Source organism: Pristis pectinata, chromosome 9 (assembly GCF_009764475.1).
Source record: "Pristis pectinata isolate sPriPec2 chromosome 9, sPriPec2.1.pri, whole genome shotgun sequence".
Lineage (NCBI taxonomy): Eukaryota > Metazoa > Chordata > Chondrichthyes > Rhinopristiformes > Pristidae > Pristis > Pristis pectinata.
The window spans coordinates 26,150,013-26,165,951 of NC_067413.1; the positions used below are offsets into that span (position 1 = coordinate 26,150,013).

The window sequence follows — 15,939 nt, forward strand, 5'->3', positions numbered from 1 at the left end:
GACTGCATGATACAAGTGCTGGTGGTATTTTCTGAAAGATCATAGCTAATCTGACTGGAGGAGCAGTAAATAGTAGACAAATAGAAAATAAAAAAATGGTGGAACTAAGAGAGGAACTGGAGAACCACAGCGATGCAGATACTAGTAAATGCAGACTGAATGGTGGTATTCTGCAGAGCAGTCACAATCTCAAAGTTCTGATGAAAGACCATCAAAATGCTAACATTATTTCTCTTTCCATACATGCTCCCAACTTCCAGACCATTTCTAGCATCTGCAGCGTTTTGCTTCTCTAAATCTCTCAGTTCCAGTTTTTTTTAAATCTTCTTTACCTCTCTCATCTTCTTGTTTTCATTTGTCTCCTATTTATATCTCATTCAGATAGATTATCTGTGAGCAACAAGCCATCACCATCCCCTCTCTGCTGTTACCACCCCCATGTCACTCGGCCTTTCCCAGTATACACTCTATCACAGGCATTCCAATTGTTCTCTCCACCCTCCCTTTTCACTGTGGCTTAAGACGTTTGATTTCTGACTTTTCTCAGTTCTGAAGAGAGATCAGTTTCTTTATCCACATAAGCTGCATCATCTGATATTTCTAGCATTTTCTGTTTTTATTTCAGATTTCCACTATATATACTTCCTAATTTATTTTTAGTACTTGCATTTTATTTGAACTCTCCACATTCCCTCAAATGTTCTCCATAATTCCTACATAACCCCAATGTAACCGTATAAACAAAGTATAGCAAGTCCTCAATATTGGAGAATTTTTATAATCGTAACTAATGTAATATTCTTATGACCCAACAAATGGTGGTCCAGAGGAAGAGAGAAACTTCTGATGTAAAGTTAAATGCAAATTGGCCGTTCATTGATTATGAATAATGCAGACCACACTAGCCTTAAGGCGGCTCTGCAGTGGTGGTGAGACTAATCATGTGTCTTTTTCTGGAGTGTACATTTGCCAAAAAGGTCTGGAAAGGGATACAGTGTTCTTTGTTGAGGCTCATCCTGAACAGTTGCAAAGCACAGGATTCTGTGCTCTACTGGCTGTTCCCAAGGACACAGAGACAAAAACTGACTGTTGCTAGAAGATAATTAACTCGGTGAAAGATATACTTTGGTGCAGGACCACATGTTGAGTGACACATTGAAGCTTGGCGCAGCTTCCACAGAGGCCATTGGGGAAGGGCCACAGTTCAGGGTCAGAATATCAAAGGGATGGATCTCATGTAAAAAGCTCTCTAACTTACCACTGGTAGAATATCTAATATAAATATCGTCAGCAACTGAAACGATATGCTAGGTATAGTGAATGATGGCAAATGGATGCTTTATATTGTACAGATGCACATTTTGTGAATAAAGTATACCTTCAGGGTAAAAAAAATGCAGATTATTTGCATTTTCTTTTGCCTTGGAATTAATTTGAGTCACTACATCTTCCAATGAATAAAGAATCATTCCATTTTCCACTAAGAATGGCAAACAGCAGCCTATTTAAGAAGCACTTTACATTTAGGAAAGATGCAAGGTAGGAATGAAGAAGAAAGAAGTCCCTCATTTTATATTTGTTCGTTTTTACACATTTTAACAACTATTATGATGTAGGTAGCTCACTTAAGCACACCAAATGTCCTACTGGAGCAAATTAAATGCAACAAATTTGCGGCTTCCTCAGAAAAGGTAAGTGTCTCCAGAGAACTTCCTGTGGGCCAAAAGGAGCTTTCCTACATCCCTCCAAACTCCTCATCATACTTTACTCCATTCATAGTCCCTGAGTTTGAGGATTGCACCTCCACACTCCCCCCTCCCCTATCCTGCATTCAAAGCTGACAGAAATGCTAAGGAACTCAAACTTGTTTCCTTTCCAAAATCCTCCCTAACCCTCTACCTATATTTCATGGCCCAGCAAATATATATTCCAGTCCCAGAATTGCAAAGCTAACAATTTTTCCCCCTTGAAGTATTAATAACATTCCATTTTAAAAGTACTGAATCTCTTTTCATCACCTTTTCAGGCATTACATTCCAGATCATACCAACTCACTGAGTAATAAAATCTCACCTCACGTTTTGTCATTTTACCAATTATTTTAAATCTGTTACCTCTAATATTGACCCCAGAGTCAATGAAACAATTTTTTTATCTGTCAAAACTCTTCATGATTAATACTTTAAGTACATGAAGGTGTAAAATGAAGGGGTATATGTGGGGCAGTACAATCATTTAACAAATCTCCAGCACAAAGCTGAAGATGAACATGCCAATCCTGCTGCAAAATGAGTCATTGTCAGCTCATTATTGTAAAATCCAGTAGTATCATTACTGCAGGTTCCTCCACTCTCCCCCAAAATACACCCAACTCAAAACACCAGAGCTTTTACCCCTGTATTTCAATATTATTATTGCCTACCCACAAATTGATCATGAAATCTTTACAGAGAGTTGGCGCGCCAAAGGTCTTTATTGACCTTGTAATCGATCTATACAGCAACATGACAACGGTTGTTGAAGTTGGTGCGAGGAGAACTAGTAAGATTGGTTTATAATCAGAGAAGTATCAAGATGACAATTATACAGAAAGTTACAATTGTAAAATGTATGAATATTGTAAAAACTGATACAACAATGAAAATATTATATACATTTTCTGTAAAATATTCATCAAAAACAACATTTGCTATTAACATTCTACAGTATTCTCAACATCCGAGAAAATTCTGAAGATGAACGAACTACATAGTATCTATTGCCTTCAGGCCTCCTTATTCCTTCCAAATAGATGCCTGAGTGACATACAGTATTTGAAATGTTATCTTAATTCTGTTTAGGAATGTACCTTCTCACCACCTATACTATACGTCTGTCAGTTTGGTATTTTCCTGAAGTACATAGTGATAAAAAGCAGAAATAAATTCATTTCTGATATATATCACATATTTAATCAAGATTATTTTTTTTTTTACAATTTGCAGGGTTTTAAAGAAATCTTTGAGTGATGTTCCAAAGTTTTGTAAGCAACATATTGTAAGTTTTGCAGAGCCTTTGTATTAAAACGGACAGAAATCCAACATAAAATGTGAACCAGGAGGCCACACACTGAACTAAACAAATCTCTGTGGTTAAATCACACATGTTCACCATATCGAGTCATTTCCTACCATGATAATCCTCTGTGCAAGTCGCGTCCTAGCCAAGAAATATACTACTCTCAGTCTCTTCGGTAGCCGTAAGTTTCTAAAAGAAGAAGGTTGCAGGGAGATGGTGTAAGGAGCTGAAGGCCGCATTGTAGGCTGTCGCTCATATCTCTTCTGTCTTGGAACTGACTTGGAACGAGACAGCCTCATTTGATCGGAGATTTCTTGCACAGCCTCTGCAGGAAGGCGCTTATTCAGGTCAGCAAGCTGGTGGGAAATAGGAAAGTCAGAAAAACTGCAACAATTAGTACGATATTATTATATTTTCTTATGCTATTTTCTCTCAGTGTTCATTAGTCACTTGTGGTAATATACAAGCATATCTCTACATTTAGATTGTATTTTAAGTAACATCAGACAATTTTTGATGCAAACTCTTGATGTTAATAGCCTATTTTTGTTCATAGGTCAGCTTTTATTAGAACCACCAGTCAAGATATACTATCTAATCTACTACTTGCCCTATGTTCACCTCCCCTGGTCTTCAAGAACAATTTACCAACTGCACTTGAAGTCATATCGCTAACTCACAGGCATCGGGATATGCATCTACATAGAGATAACATAGTTTTCACAAGCAGAAAAAAATAATGAAGGGATAATGTGAGCTGTATCCCAACAGGCCTGGAGTGCAAGTAATATTGCATGATAAGATGCAAGTTTAATTAAGAATTGGAATACAAGTACATCAGCAGCATAACTAAGGGAAGATATTCACAATGAACTACTGTATTTATATTCTAGTGGAAAGATTCATAGCCAGTGCCCATTTTTTGACTTTACACATCAAGAACCCTCAATATACTTATAACATTTTCAGATTTTATTTCAGATTTTATCAATGCAAAGACAAGTGTAAATAGGCTCACTTCAATTCTTGTCATTAACAAAAATATATTTTCTAAACCCAAAATAATGTAAACCAGCTTGGAAATATTACAGCTTTTCAGAGCACAGGTCAGACCAGTAAGGTACTGCAATCAGTTCTAGCCAGCACACCTTAGTAACAGTATATTGGACAGAGGGCTTGCAGTGCAAATTCACCAAAATTATACTGGTTGAGGCATGGAGGAGAAGTGGCTAAAGGGTTAAAATACAAGGGTAAGGTACAAAGATTAGGCTTGCATTCTTTTCAATTGTATTTTAAGATTTACAGATTGGATGGGGTGGACAGACAAAAACTTTTAGATTGCAAAAACAATGGAATATAAATTAAGTCTTTGCAGGGTGATGTCAGAAAGCAACTTTTTCCACAGTAGAAAACTGGAACCCATGCTCCAAAAGCACATCAGACCAGGTCAACAGAAATTTTTGAAACTGAGATAAATTTTTGTTGGGCAAATTCATTAAGGATTAGAGAACCAATGTAGATTGGTGGAGTTAAGATTCAACAAAGACTTAAAGTGAATGGCAGGACAGGCTCTAGGCAATGAGTGGCCTATTCCTTGTTCCTGGTTCAGAAGGGAAAGAAAAGTAACGGACTGTTGGAAATTCCAAATCTTGGAATGATCCTTGAATCCTCACCCTTCCAACTCTAAAGTAATTTGCTATCATCTTATTTAAGCTAACATGCCAGAGACAGAGAGAGAATAAATTTAAATTCGATCATATTAAATGTTACCTCCATGCGGCGGATATCAATGGACAATACCGTTGTGAAGAAACACATCTGCAGAAAGAAGTCGGAAACGAGTCCAACCACAGCAAATAGACAAAATTCCTGTAAGAAATTTTGAGGGTAGGGAAAGTCACAAAACAAAACAAAGTTCAGTAAATGCTACAGTTTCAGACATTACATAAAATGATAAGAAATGTTAAATTAGAAGAGGAATAACAGCACATTAAACAGCAAAAAAAATGTATTCTCAATAAGATTTTATAATTACATTCTGGTGGAATGATTTACACTTAATCCCCTTACAAATCAACCACTATGTATTACACTTTCAAAATTTTGCTTTCAATTTTATCTACTTAAAGACTAGTTTAATTGGGTTTTTTTCAGTTCTTGCTGTTACAATGTTTCCAAATCCCAAAAAGACTCTCAACATCTTGGAAATCAAATTTAGATTATAAGTTATAAATGGAAATAGAAAAGAGGCAAACACATAATTGAATCATCTCAGTTCCTATTCCAATTATATATTTCACCTGCCCTTCAAATTCCTGGTTTCTCAAATAGAAATAGAAAATGCTGAAACTATTCAGATCATCAGGCGGCATCTGTGAGAGAAAAACTGAGGCAACATTTCAGATCAATGAGCTTTCATTAGAACTAGGAAAAGTTAGAAACTGAACATATTTAAATTGTAGAAAAGAGTGGGGGTGGGGGAGCAAAAAGATCTATGAAAAGGACCTAGAAGGACTGAATTACACCATTGGTGTTAATGCAAGGTGAGCAGGGATAGAAAATGGCAGCAAAGGTGATGAAACTTTCAGGTTCTGCACGATAGCAGCACCAATACTGTCAGCAATGTACCAGAAAAACAGTGAGGAACTCCTTTTAGAAATACTGATAGGCAGGAGTTGTTTGTTTATACATGGCATGGGATTGGCTTGGCTCAACAGCAGAAAGCAGGTGCTGGAAACTTTAAAAATTTTAATTTCCTCATTTAATAGGTGCTTTCATTGTAACTATTGAAATTGTATTAAACAGCTGAGACAGGTATCAAAGAGGTGAGGGGAAGAGAATTGAAGTACCGTCAATCTGCCAGCAGGGGAAGGGGACTATGAAAGCAGGCCGAGATCAGAGGGAATTCTGCAGTTTTCACTGGTTGTAGTCGTGAGATTTTTACCTTAAAAGTGGCCCTCTCAGAGAGTTATTACAACCAGAATAAGGTTTGTGGTCAGAGAAGAGTCATTACAGTCAGCCATAGAGTTACTGAGTCAGAAAATGTAAATTGGAGATTCATCAGCAAATGTTGGTAGGTGGACCAATGAGATATGGAGTGCAGTCAGGGAAGCGAACTGCTCTTTCAGTGGGAGTCACGTCTCATTGGATCATTGGCAGACTGACCCCTGAGATGCTCATGTTATATGCAAGGTTTAGCTTGTAGCAAGGAGGGATAGAGAGAAAGGGAAGGGTAACCTCTCGTGTCAATTTATATTAAGATTACTGTAATCCCTCAATTTCAAATAAAGGGTATTTCACTGCAGAAGGAAGAATTGTAATTTGCTACAAAATAAAAGTCAGGACTTCTGCAGAGTTGGTAATCACATTACCAGCCTATTGTAAATGACAGGGTAGGGGAAGACTCCAACCATATACAAATCCACTTGCTTCCACTCTACTTTCTGTAAGGACTCCATTCCATACTCTCAGCTTCACTAGATCTATTCTGAAGATTACACTTTCTAAGATAACTTTATATTTTCTTAACTATGGTTTACATTCCACTTTACCTGACAGGACTCTCAACCGTGTTCCATTTCCTGCACTTCTCTTCTCATCCCCCTCGTCCCACCCAGATGAAGAACAGGACTCTTGTAACCCAACAACTTCCACATTCAATGGATCATTCTCTGTGATTTTGCCATTAACAACACGATGCTGCCACCAACACAAATCTTTGCTACTCCTTCCAGTATTCGAAAGGGACAATTTCCTCTGTGATTTGCTAGTTCACCCTTCTATCTCTACCAATACCTTCTCTCCTTGTGGTGGCTCTTTCTCAGGCAATCACAAGAGATGCAACATCTGCTCTTTTACCTCTTCCCTTCCTACCATCTGAGGACCCAAACACTTCTTCCAGGTGAAGCAGCAATTCAGTTGCACTCCTTCCAATTTAGTGTATTGCATTCAATGGTCATGATGTGGTCTCCTCTACACTGGAGAAATCAAATAGAGATTGGGTGACTATCTCGCAAAGTAATTCTGTTTATCCACAAGGTGTCTGAGCTTTCAGTCGCCTATAACTTTAACTCTTCAAACTACTCTGACTCGTCTTTGGCCTCCAACTCCATTCCAACAAAGGCCAACATAAGCTTGGGGAACATCTCATCTGCAATAACAACAGTGAATTTACCATCAACCAAGTCTGTAGAAAATTGGGTTAGAATGTGTTCACTATACAATGAATGAAAATTAAAACAAAAACCTTCAAATGCTGGAAATCTGAAATAAACAGAGAAAATGCTGGAAACACACAGCAGGTCAGGCAGCATCTGTGGAAAGAGAAACAGAGTTAACGTTTCAGGTCCAAGACCCTTTATTAGGTGGATGTGTGGCAGAAGTGGCCAGTTCAGATACAGGCACAAACTAAGAGTGAGTTACCTAAACGGCTCAGTCTACAGAAATGGCTCTGAGCTTCAGGTTACCTGCTACTTTAATTCTCCAATCCATTCCCATTCTGAATCATCAGTCTGTAGCCTTCTGCACTGTTACAACAAAATTTAATGCAAGCTTAAGTTATAACAGCTCATTTTCTGTCTGGGTACATTCTGGACTTGATAACAAATTCTTCAATTTAGGTAACTTGCTCTTTTTTCCATTTGTATCAGAACTGGCCATTTCTGACAGCCATCCATTTGTGATTTTGGCTCACGTTTTCTTTCTCCATTAGTATAGCTCAACCTGCTGGACAGGCCCCACAGCCCTGCTATTAGCAATACATAATACAAACAGGGAAGCATAATCTCATTCTAACTGCTTGGTTCTAACTAATTGGTCTCACTAATCAGAGATATTCCCTTTGTCTATCCACCCCACCTTTTAAGCAACTGAAAATTAACTTGTTTTCTATCTTTTTCAATGCTGACGAAGGCTCTTGGACCCAAACGTTATTATTTTTCTTTCTGTAGATGCTGCCTGACCTGCTGATTGTTTCCAGCATTTTCTGTTTTTATGCCCACCATACAGGACCACAGGGCTGAACCTAAATTCTGAAATATAACAGTTTGAGAAAATAAGAGGTTAAGATGCAAAGAAACTTTGCTACAGGGTCCATAGGTATCCATTTCCAGCTTTAGTGGAGGCAGGATGAATGATAGTGGTTCTAGGGAAATAGGATGGCTTTTTAAATGCTGCCTACACTTTAATAATCATTCTACTTTGAAACACAGGCATGTTCCCAGACCTCAGGGAATATAGTGGTCGAAAGCAGGCAAGGAAGTGCTGAAAAGTGCAAGTTCCTGTCATGAAGAATATTTCTCCCAGGCCAGGCTGTCTAGTAAACCTTGAAAACCACAGCGATATCTGATCCCACCAACCACCATCTGCACTGTACCTTGACCGATACATGTCTCACCCCAGCAATCAGCACATCTCCATACCCATCCACACCCCACTTTCCCACTGGATATTCTCCTATATCCCAGTCCTTCCAACAGCCTTCTGAAGGGCCAAAAAGTCTTCAATGGTAGGTGGATATTCTGCATATACGTTCCTCAATCCACATCACAAAGATCTGGTCATTATCACATTGATGTTTGAGGCAATTTGCCATATGCAAATTTATTCCACAGTGATTATACTTCAAAAATAGTTCATTGGTTGTAAATTGAGGAAAACAACTAGAGACAGTGATAGGTGCTATTAAAAGTTCTCATTATCGTGTTAACTCTAGCAACAGGTCACTGCCATAATATCAAAATGCCCAATTATCTAAACTTAACACAACAAAAAATTAAACACTTTGGATATTGATAATTTGAAATAAAAATGGAAAATGTTGGTCAGCGAGCCTGACCTGATGAGTATTTTCAGCATTTACAATGGTACCCCACTTAGCGATACCCCCCAGAGCGTTATTTCTTTATCGTGCTCTTGATCCTGGAGATTGAACATGCACAGGTACTTATGCATGGTATTTTATAAAAGGCATCTGATTGGGTTGCGTGTTGTGCCTGGCATGAACCTCTGCCCTCCATTGGCACTCCCACAACAACAAAACAGTGATGTCACGGCTGCATGGCTTGGCGTGGAGTGATGTACTGTGTTAATGTGCAGTAGCTGTTTGCGAGGACTGGTGTTCTGTGTGCTGGGGCAAGTGGTGCAATTGCTCAATGCTAAAATGTCGGTCTCAAGGATGCACCCTCACCAGCATGGCAAGTGTGGGCCATTGCTGGGGACTGGAAGCAACTGCACCACATGTTGACAGACCACCCAGATCTTATAATTTCTCATAAGCTCCTCTTGGATGTGATGGAAACTGTGGTCTCTCTCTCTAACTTTACTTGGCTGGACATCTCTACCTAACCTGAAGATTTCTCTATGGTAACAAGCCCACTGTCGGTGACTGCTGTTGAACTTGTTACCATAGTGTGCTAGCAGTGGGCTGAGCCTCAATCTGATTCCTGGCATTAATGCACTTCCATGTCCACATAATGCTATAACAACTCCTTTTAGCGTTGATTCCACCAGCACTTGCATTCTTAAGAACACAAACTGAGTGCTAAGTGACAAAACAGTACATTACTTTTTTATTTCTGGTTGGTCCTGTCATCCAAGTTCCTGTCACAATCAGGAACACACTACAAACTCGACAGAAGAACGATTTTGATATTCATCTGGTGGGTAAATTTCAGTATAACAATTACCGGCCCAGCTGTCACTTGTAGTCAACTTTTAAGTGAAAAAAAAAATCACTTCCCAAATCAAACATTCAAGTATTTTTATTCTGTATTAAAAGAGTTTTGACTACGTACGAAAACAAGTGACATGAAATACCTGAATAGCTGGAACCAGGGTGAAGTAACCAATCAGTATGATAATGAGTTCAGTAGCCATGTTCTTCATTATGGACCAACTTTCATTGCTCAAACCTAGATAAGTATAAATTACAGGTTTAGTGATCTATATCCCAGATTTTTGAAGGAGGTGGTTATAGAAACAGTGATGATCATCTTCCAAGATTCTATAGATAGGAGGAGGAAGAAAGATAGCAGGATATTGCCAACTTGTTAAGAGTGACAACAAATTCAGGAAAAATGCTGGAAACTTTAATAAACAATGTCATATTAAGACACTTATAAAATAATAATTTGATTGAGCACAGTCAATATGGATCTATGAAAGGAAAACCAGGTTTTGCTAATCTTTTGGATTTCTTTGAGGATGCATCTTGTAGAGTAGATGAGAAGGAACCAGTGGATGTATATATTTAGATTTTCAGAAGGCTTTTGATAAGATCTCACACAGGAGATTGGTGAACCAGGTTAGAGTACATGGAACTGGGAGCAATATTCTGGCATTGATTGAGACTTGGTTAAAATAATAAAATTGGACCTGAAGTAGTACAAATAAACAGGTCTTTCACAAAACAGCAGGCTATAACTAATGAGGTGCTGCAGGAATTGGTGCTTGAAACCCAACTATTAACAATCTGTATCAATAATTTGGCTGAGAGGACCAAATGTAATATATCCAGGTTTGTTAATGACATGAAATTAAATGGGAACACAAGTAGTGATGGGGATGCAAAGAGACTTCAAGGGGTATAAATAAACAAAGCGAGTGGGCAACAACATGGTAAATAAAGCAAAATACTTAGGTGCCCTTGTTCACAAGTCATTTAAAGATCAGAGTCAGGTTTATTATCACTGACATATGTTGTGAAATTTGTTGTTTTGCGGCAGCAGTACAGTGCAAGATATAAAAATTATTACAAGTTACAAAAATAAATAATTAGTGCAAAAGAGGAATACAAAGTAGTGTTCATGGACCGTTCAGAAATCTGATGGTGGAGGGGAAGAAGCATTGAGTGTGGGTCTTCAGGCTCCTGTACCTCCTCCCCGATGGTAGTAACGTGAAGAGAGCTAACATGCAGGTGCAGCAGGAAATTAGGATGGTAAATAGTATGTTGGCCTTTACTATTAAAAGATTTGAGTAAAAAATTCTTACTACAATTATACAGGGCCTTGGTGAGATCGCACCCGGAATACTGCGTATAATTTTGATCTCCTTACATTAAAAAGGACATAGTTGCTCTAGAGGGAATGAAGATTCCTGGGATGGTGGGGGAAATAGGCTAGACCTCTATTATCTAGAGTTTAGAGGAATGAGACTTAACCTCACTTAAAAGTATGAAGTTCTTAGAGGGCTCAATAGGGTAGATGCTGGGAGGATGTTTTCCTGGCTAATGAGTCTAAATCTACAAGTCAGACTCATATATGGGTAGGCCATTTCTGATTGATATGAGGAGAACGTTCTTCACTCAAGGGGTTGTGAATCTTTGGAATTCTCCATCAAGGAGGGCTGTGGAGCTCAGCCATTGACTGAGTTCAAAAATGAGACTGAATGATTTTTGTATGTTAAAGGAATCAGGGCTAAATGTAGAAAGTTGGTACAAGGTAAAAGATCAACCATGATGTGGGTGAATGATGAAGCAGGTTCAAGGGGCTGAGTAGTTTACTCCTGTTCTTCTTGTGCTTTTATTATCAATAAGTTAAAGATATAAAAATTCACTCAACCTCGCACTCAATGCCAGCAAGATCAAGGAGCTGATTGTGGACTTCAGGAAGGGGAGGTTGGGAGAAAACACACCAGTCCTCATCAAGGGGTCAGCAGTGGAAAAGGTGAGCAACTTCAAGTTCCTGGGCATCAACATCTCAGAGGATCTATCCTGGGCCCAATGTATTAATGGAATCACAAAGAAGGCACACCAGTGGCTCTACTTCATTAGGAGCGTAAAGAGATTTGGTATGTCACCGAAGACTATTACAAATTTCTATTGATGTACGGTGGAGAGCATTCTGACTAGTTTCATCACAGACTGGTATGGAGCCTCCAATGCACAGGATCGCAAGAGGCCACAGAGGATTATAGACCCAGCCAGCTCCATCAGGGGCACAACCCTCCCCACCAGTGAGGGCATCTTCAAGTGGCGTTGCCTCAAGGCGGCAGCATCCATCACTAAGGACTCTCACCATCCGGGACATGCTCTATTCTCATTACTACCATCGGGGAGGTGGTACAGGAGTCTGAAGACCCACACTCAATGATTAAGGAGCAGCTTCTTCCCCTCCGCAATCAGAGTTCCGAATGGTCCATAAACACTTCATCGTTATTCCTATTTTTTGCATTATTTGTTTGTAATTTATAGTAATTTTATGTCTTTGCACTGCATTGCTACCGCAAAACAAATTTCACATCATATATGTCAGTGATAATAAATCTGATTCTGAAAATAAAATTTCAGTTGTTCACCCATAAACTTATATGGTTCCCCCCAAACTGAAATAGTAACGCGGAGATCATGAGTAAACAAACTGAGGGAATAACTTACTTAATCCAATAATAGATGAGCAGGGACCAGCAAAAAAAAAACTGGCACATAAACTACAGGGTTGGCAAAACAAACAGGCCTATTAATGTCTTTCAAGATAGGAAAAATAGTGCCATTGCCTTACCCTGTCTATGTGTATGTCTATTTCCACAATGTGGTTGGCTCTTAATACCCCTTGATGTCATGATCAATTTCTTAGTGCAATTAGAGATGGGCAATTAATAGTCTTGCTATTCCCATCTCCTCAACGAATTAATGGGGGGAAAAAAGTCTTCTGCTATTTCATAAAAATCATAAAGTATATACCATTGTGTATACATAAGCATAGGTGAATTGGGGTCGGGGAAAGGAATAGAAGATTATACCAAATATCTGCTCAACACCACATCAAGCCATTTAACAAATTAATTTATTGAGCCAAGTTACAACTCTACCCTAATCACACAAAACGATCCATTGGAAAAATAAGATTAAGTTGTAACAATGAAAAAAAAACAAATTTCAGCATCCACAAAATTTATTTATGATGCATTTTAATGCAACATTTATATAACAGATGCCTTGAAATGAAAACAGATATATAAAAACATGTTTTCCTTGTTACTGCACTCAACATAATCAGAAGGAATGTGAGATTTTGTATTTCAAAAAGGAAACAAGATGAGAGAACTCATCTTAAATTATTTTAAGTAGTAGAGAATGGATCATTTTGGGAGGGCACCACCACATGTTCTTGAGGGTACCAGGGCACATAGACGAAATGGTAAGAAGACATATGGGATACTTTATCCGACAAATCACTGAATACAAAAGCAGGAATGTCATGTTAGAACTATATAAAATCTCTAGATAGACCACAGATGGAAGACTGTATCCAGTTCTGTCAACCTCAAAATATGAAAAATGTTGCAACATTTTAGAGGATGCAGAAATTAGGAGAATGTTATCAGGTCCTAAGAACTATAGTTCTAAGGGAAGACAGACTTTAGGCCAAGTTTGTTTTCTTTGGATCGAAGGACACAAAGCAGAGGTTTAACTAAAGTGCACAAAATTACAAAGAGGACTAGACAAAATGAAAAAGGAAGGAGCAATTTTGTTTGGCAGAAAGGTCAGTAACAAGTTGAGGAAAGATTCTTTTCACCCAAAGTGAAGTGGATGTCTGGAACTCTGTTAGAAACCATATCAACTTAAAATGTATCTGGATGAGCATCTAAAGAACCTCTAAACTAACGTAGGCTTCTACAAGGTCACAAATCGAGAGTTCAGAAGTATCACAGAAACATACAGCTCAGGAACAGGACTTAACGGCCCACCTCAGCCATGCCAACCATGATGCCCATCTACGCTAGTCCCATTTGCCCATAGTAGGCCCATATTCTTCTGCGTCTTTCCTATCCAAGTACCCGTCCAAACACCTTATAAAAAAATTGTAACTGTATCAGCCTCTACCACCTCCTCTGGCAGTTTGTTCCAGATATTCACCACCCTTTGTGTGAAAAATTTACCCCTCAGATATCCTTTAACTTTCTCCCCTCTCACATTAAACCTGCACCCTCTACTTCTGGACTCCCATGCACTGGGATAAAGATTCTGACCATCTGTCCCATCTGTCCCTCATAATTTTATAAACCTCTATAAGGTCTGCCCTCAGTCTCCTACATCCCAGTGAGATTAAACTCAATCCATCCAATCTCTCCTTATAATTACAACCCTCCATCCCAAGCAACATTCTGATGAATCTCTTCTGCACTCTCTCTATTGTTACCATATCCTTCTAGTGGTGTGGCAACCAGAGTTGTACACAATGCTCTCAGTGCAATCCAACCACTGTTTTGTGCAAATGGAACATGACATCCCAATTCTTGAACTCAATGCCTCGACCTATGAAGGCAAGCATACCAATTGCTCTTTTTCACTACCCTATCCACCTGTGTCACCACTTTCAGGGAACTATAGACTTGGACTCAAAGTCTTTCTATACATCAATGCTCCCAAGGTACCTGTTAATTACTCTATATGTCTTATCAGAATTTGACTTACCAAAGTGCAACACCTCAGACTTGTATGGATTCAATTCCATCTGCCAGCATTCTGCCCAACTTTCCAGCGCATCTATGTCCTGCTGTATCCTTAGATCACTTTCTCCACTATGACTCTACCAAATTTTCATGATTTTGGCAAACTTACTAATCATACCACCTAAATGCTCATCCAAGTCATTTATATATAAAACAAAGTTCTCAGAACCATTCCCTGTGGTACACCATTTGTTACCGACCTGCAGTCAAAAAATATCCATCCACCACTACCCTCTGCCTCCTATCACTAAGTCAATTTTGGATCCAGTTTGCCAACATGCCTCGGCTCCCTTGTGCTTTAACCTTCTAGACCACCTATTATGTGGGATCTTGTCAAAAGCTTTACTAAAGTCCATGCAAGCTACATCTACCACTCAGCCTTCATCAATTTTCTTAGTTACCTCCTTATGAATTCGAGAGTGAGGGGGCAGAAGTGAGTGTAGTCGCTATTACTAAGGAGAAGGTGCTTGGGAAACTGAAAGGTCTGAAAGCAGATAAGTCACCTGGACTGGATGGACTACACCCCAGGGTTCTGAAAGAGGTAGCTGAAGAGATTGTGGAGGCATTAGTTGTAATCTTTCAAGAATCACTAGAGTCAGGAATGGTTCTGGAGGACTGGAAAATCACAAATGTCACTCCACTCTTTAAGAAGGGAGGGAGGCAAGAGGTAGGAAATTATAGCCTGACTTCAGTGGTTGGTAAGATGTTAGAGTCCACTATTAAGGATGAGGGTCCGGGGTATTTGGAAGCTCATGATAAAATAGGCCAAAGTCAGCATGGTTTCCTTAAGGGAAGATCTGGCCTGACAAATCTGTTGAAATTCTTTGAGGAAATAACAGGCAGGATAGACAAAGGAGAGTCAGTTGATGTCGTTTACTTGGATTTTCAGAAGGCCTTTGACAAGGTGCCGCACATGAGGCCACTTAACAAGATAGGAGCCCATGGCATTACAGGAAAGGTAATAGCATGGATAGAAGATTGGTTGACTGGCAGAAGGCGAAGAGTGGGAATAAAGGGGGCCTTTTCTGGTTGGTTGGCAGTGACTAGTGGTGTCCCACAGGGGTCAGTGTTGGGTCTACTACTTTTCACATTATATGCTAACGATCTGGATGACAGAATTGAGGGCTCTGTGGCCGAGTTTGTGGATGATACAAAGATAGGTTGAGGGGCAGGTAGTGTTGAGGAAGCAGGCAGTCTGCAGAAGGACTTGGACAGGTAGGGAGAATGGTCAAAGAAGTGGCAGATGGAATACAGCGTAGGGAAGTGTACAGTCATGCATTTTGGTAGAAGGAATAAAGGCGTAGGCTATTTTCTAAACAGGGAGCAAATTCAGAAATTGGAGGTGCAAAGGGACTTGGGAGTCCTAGTGCAGGATTCCCTAAAGGTTAACTTGCAGGTAGAGTCAGTAGTAGGGAAGGCAAATGCAACGTT

At 39.2% G+C, this 15,939-nt stretch overlaps 1 protein-coding gene across 1 annotated transcript in view; it reads right to left on the reverse strand.

Moving 5' to 3' along the window:
- Positions 1 to 15,939, reverse strand: part of scap (SREBF chaperone) — a 102,303-nt gene that overhangs the window by 24,498 nt on the left and 61,866 nt on the right. Inside the window, exons 10-12 of the mRNA XM_052022768.1 lie at positions 9,874 to 9,968; positions 4,828 to 4,926; positions 3,171 to 3,413 (exon numbers count right to left, since the gene is read on the reverse strand). Coding sequence (XP_051878728.1) covers positions 3,171 to 3,413; positions 4,828 to 4,926; positions 9,874 to 9,968 — 437 coding nt within the window. The remainder of the gene's footprint in view (positions 1 to 3,170; positions 3,414 to 4,827; positions 4,927 to 9,873; positions 9,969 to 15,939) is intronic.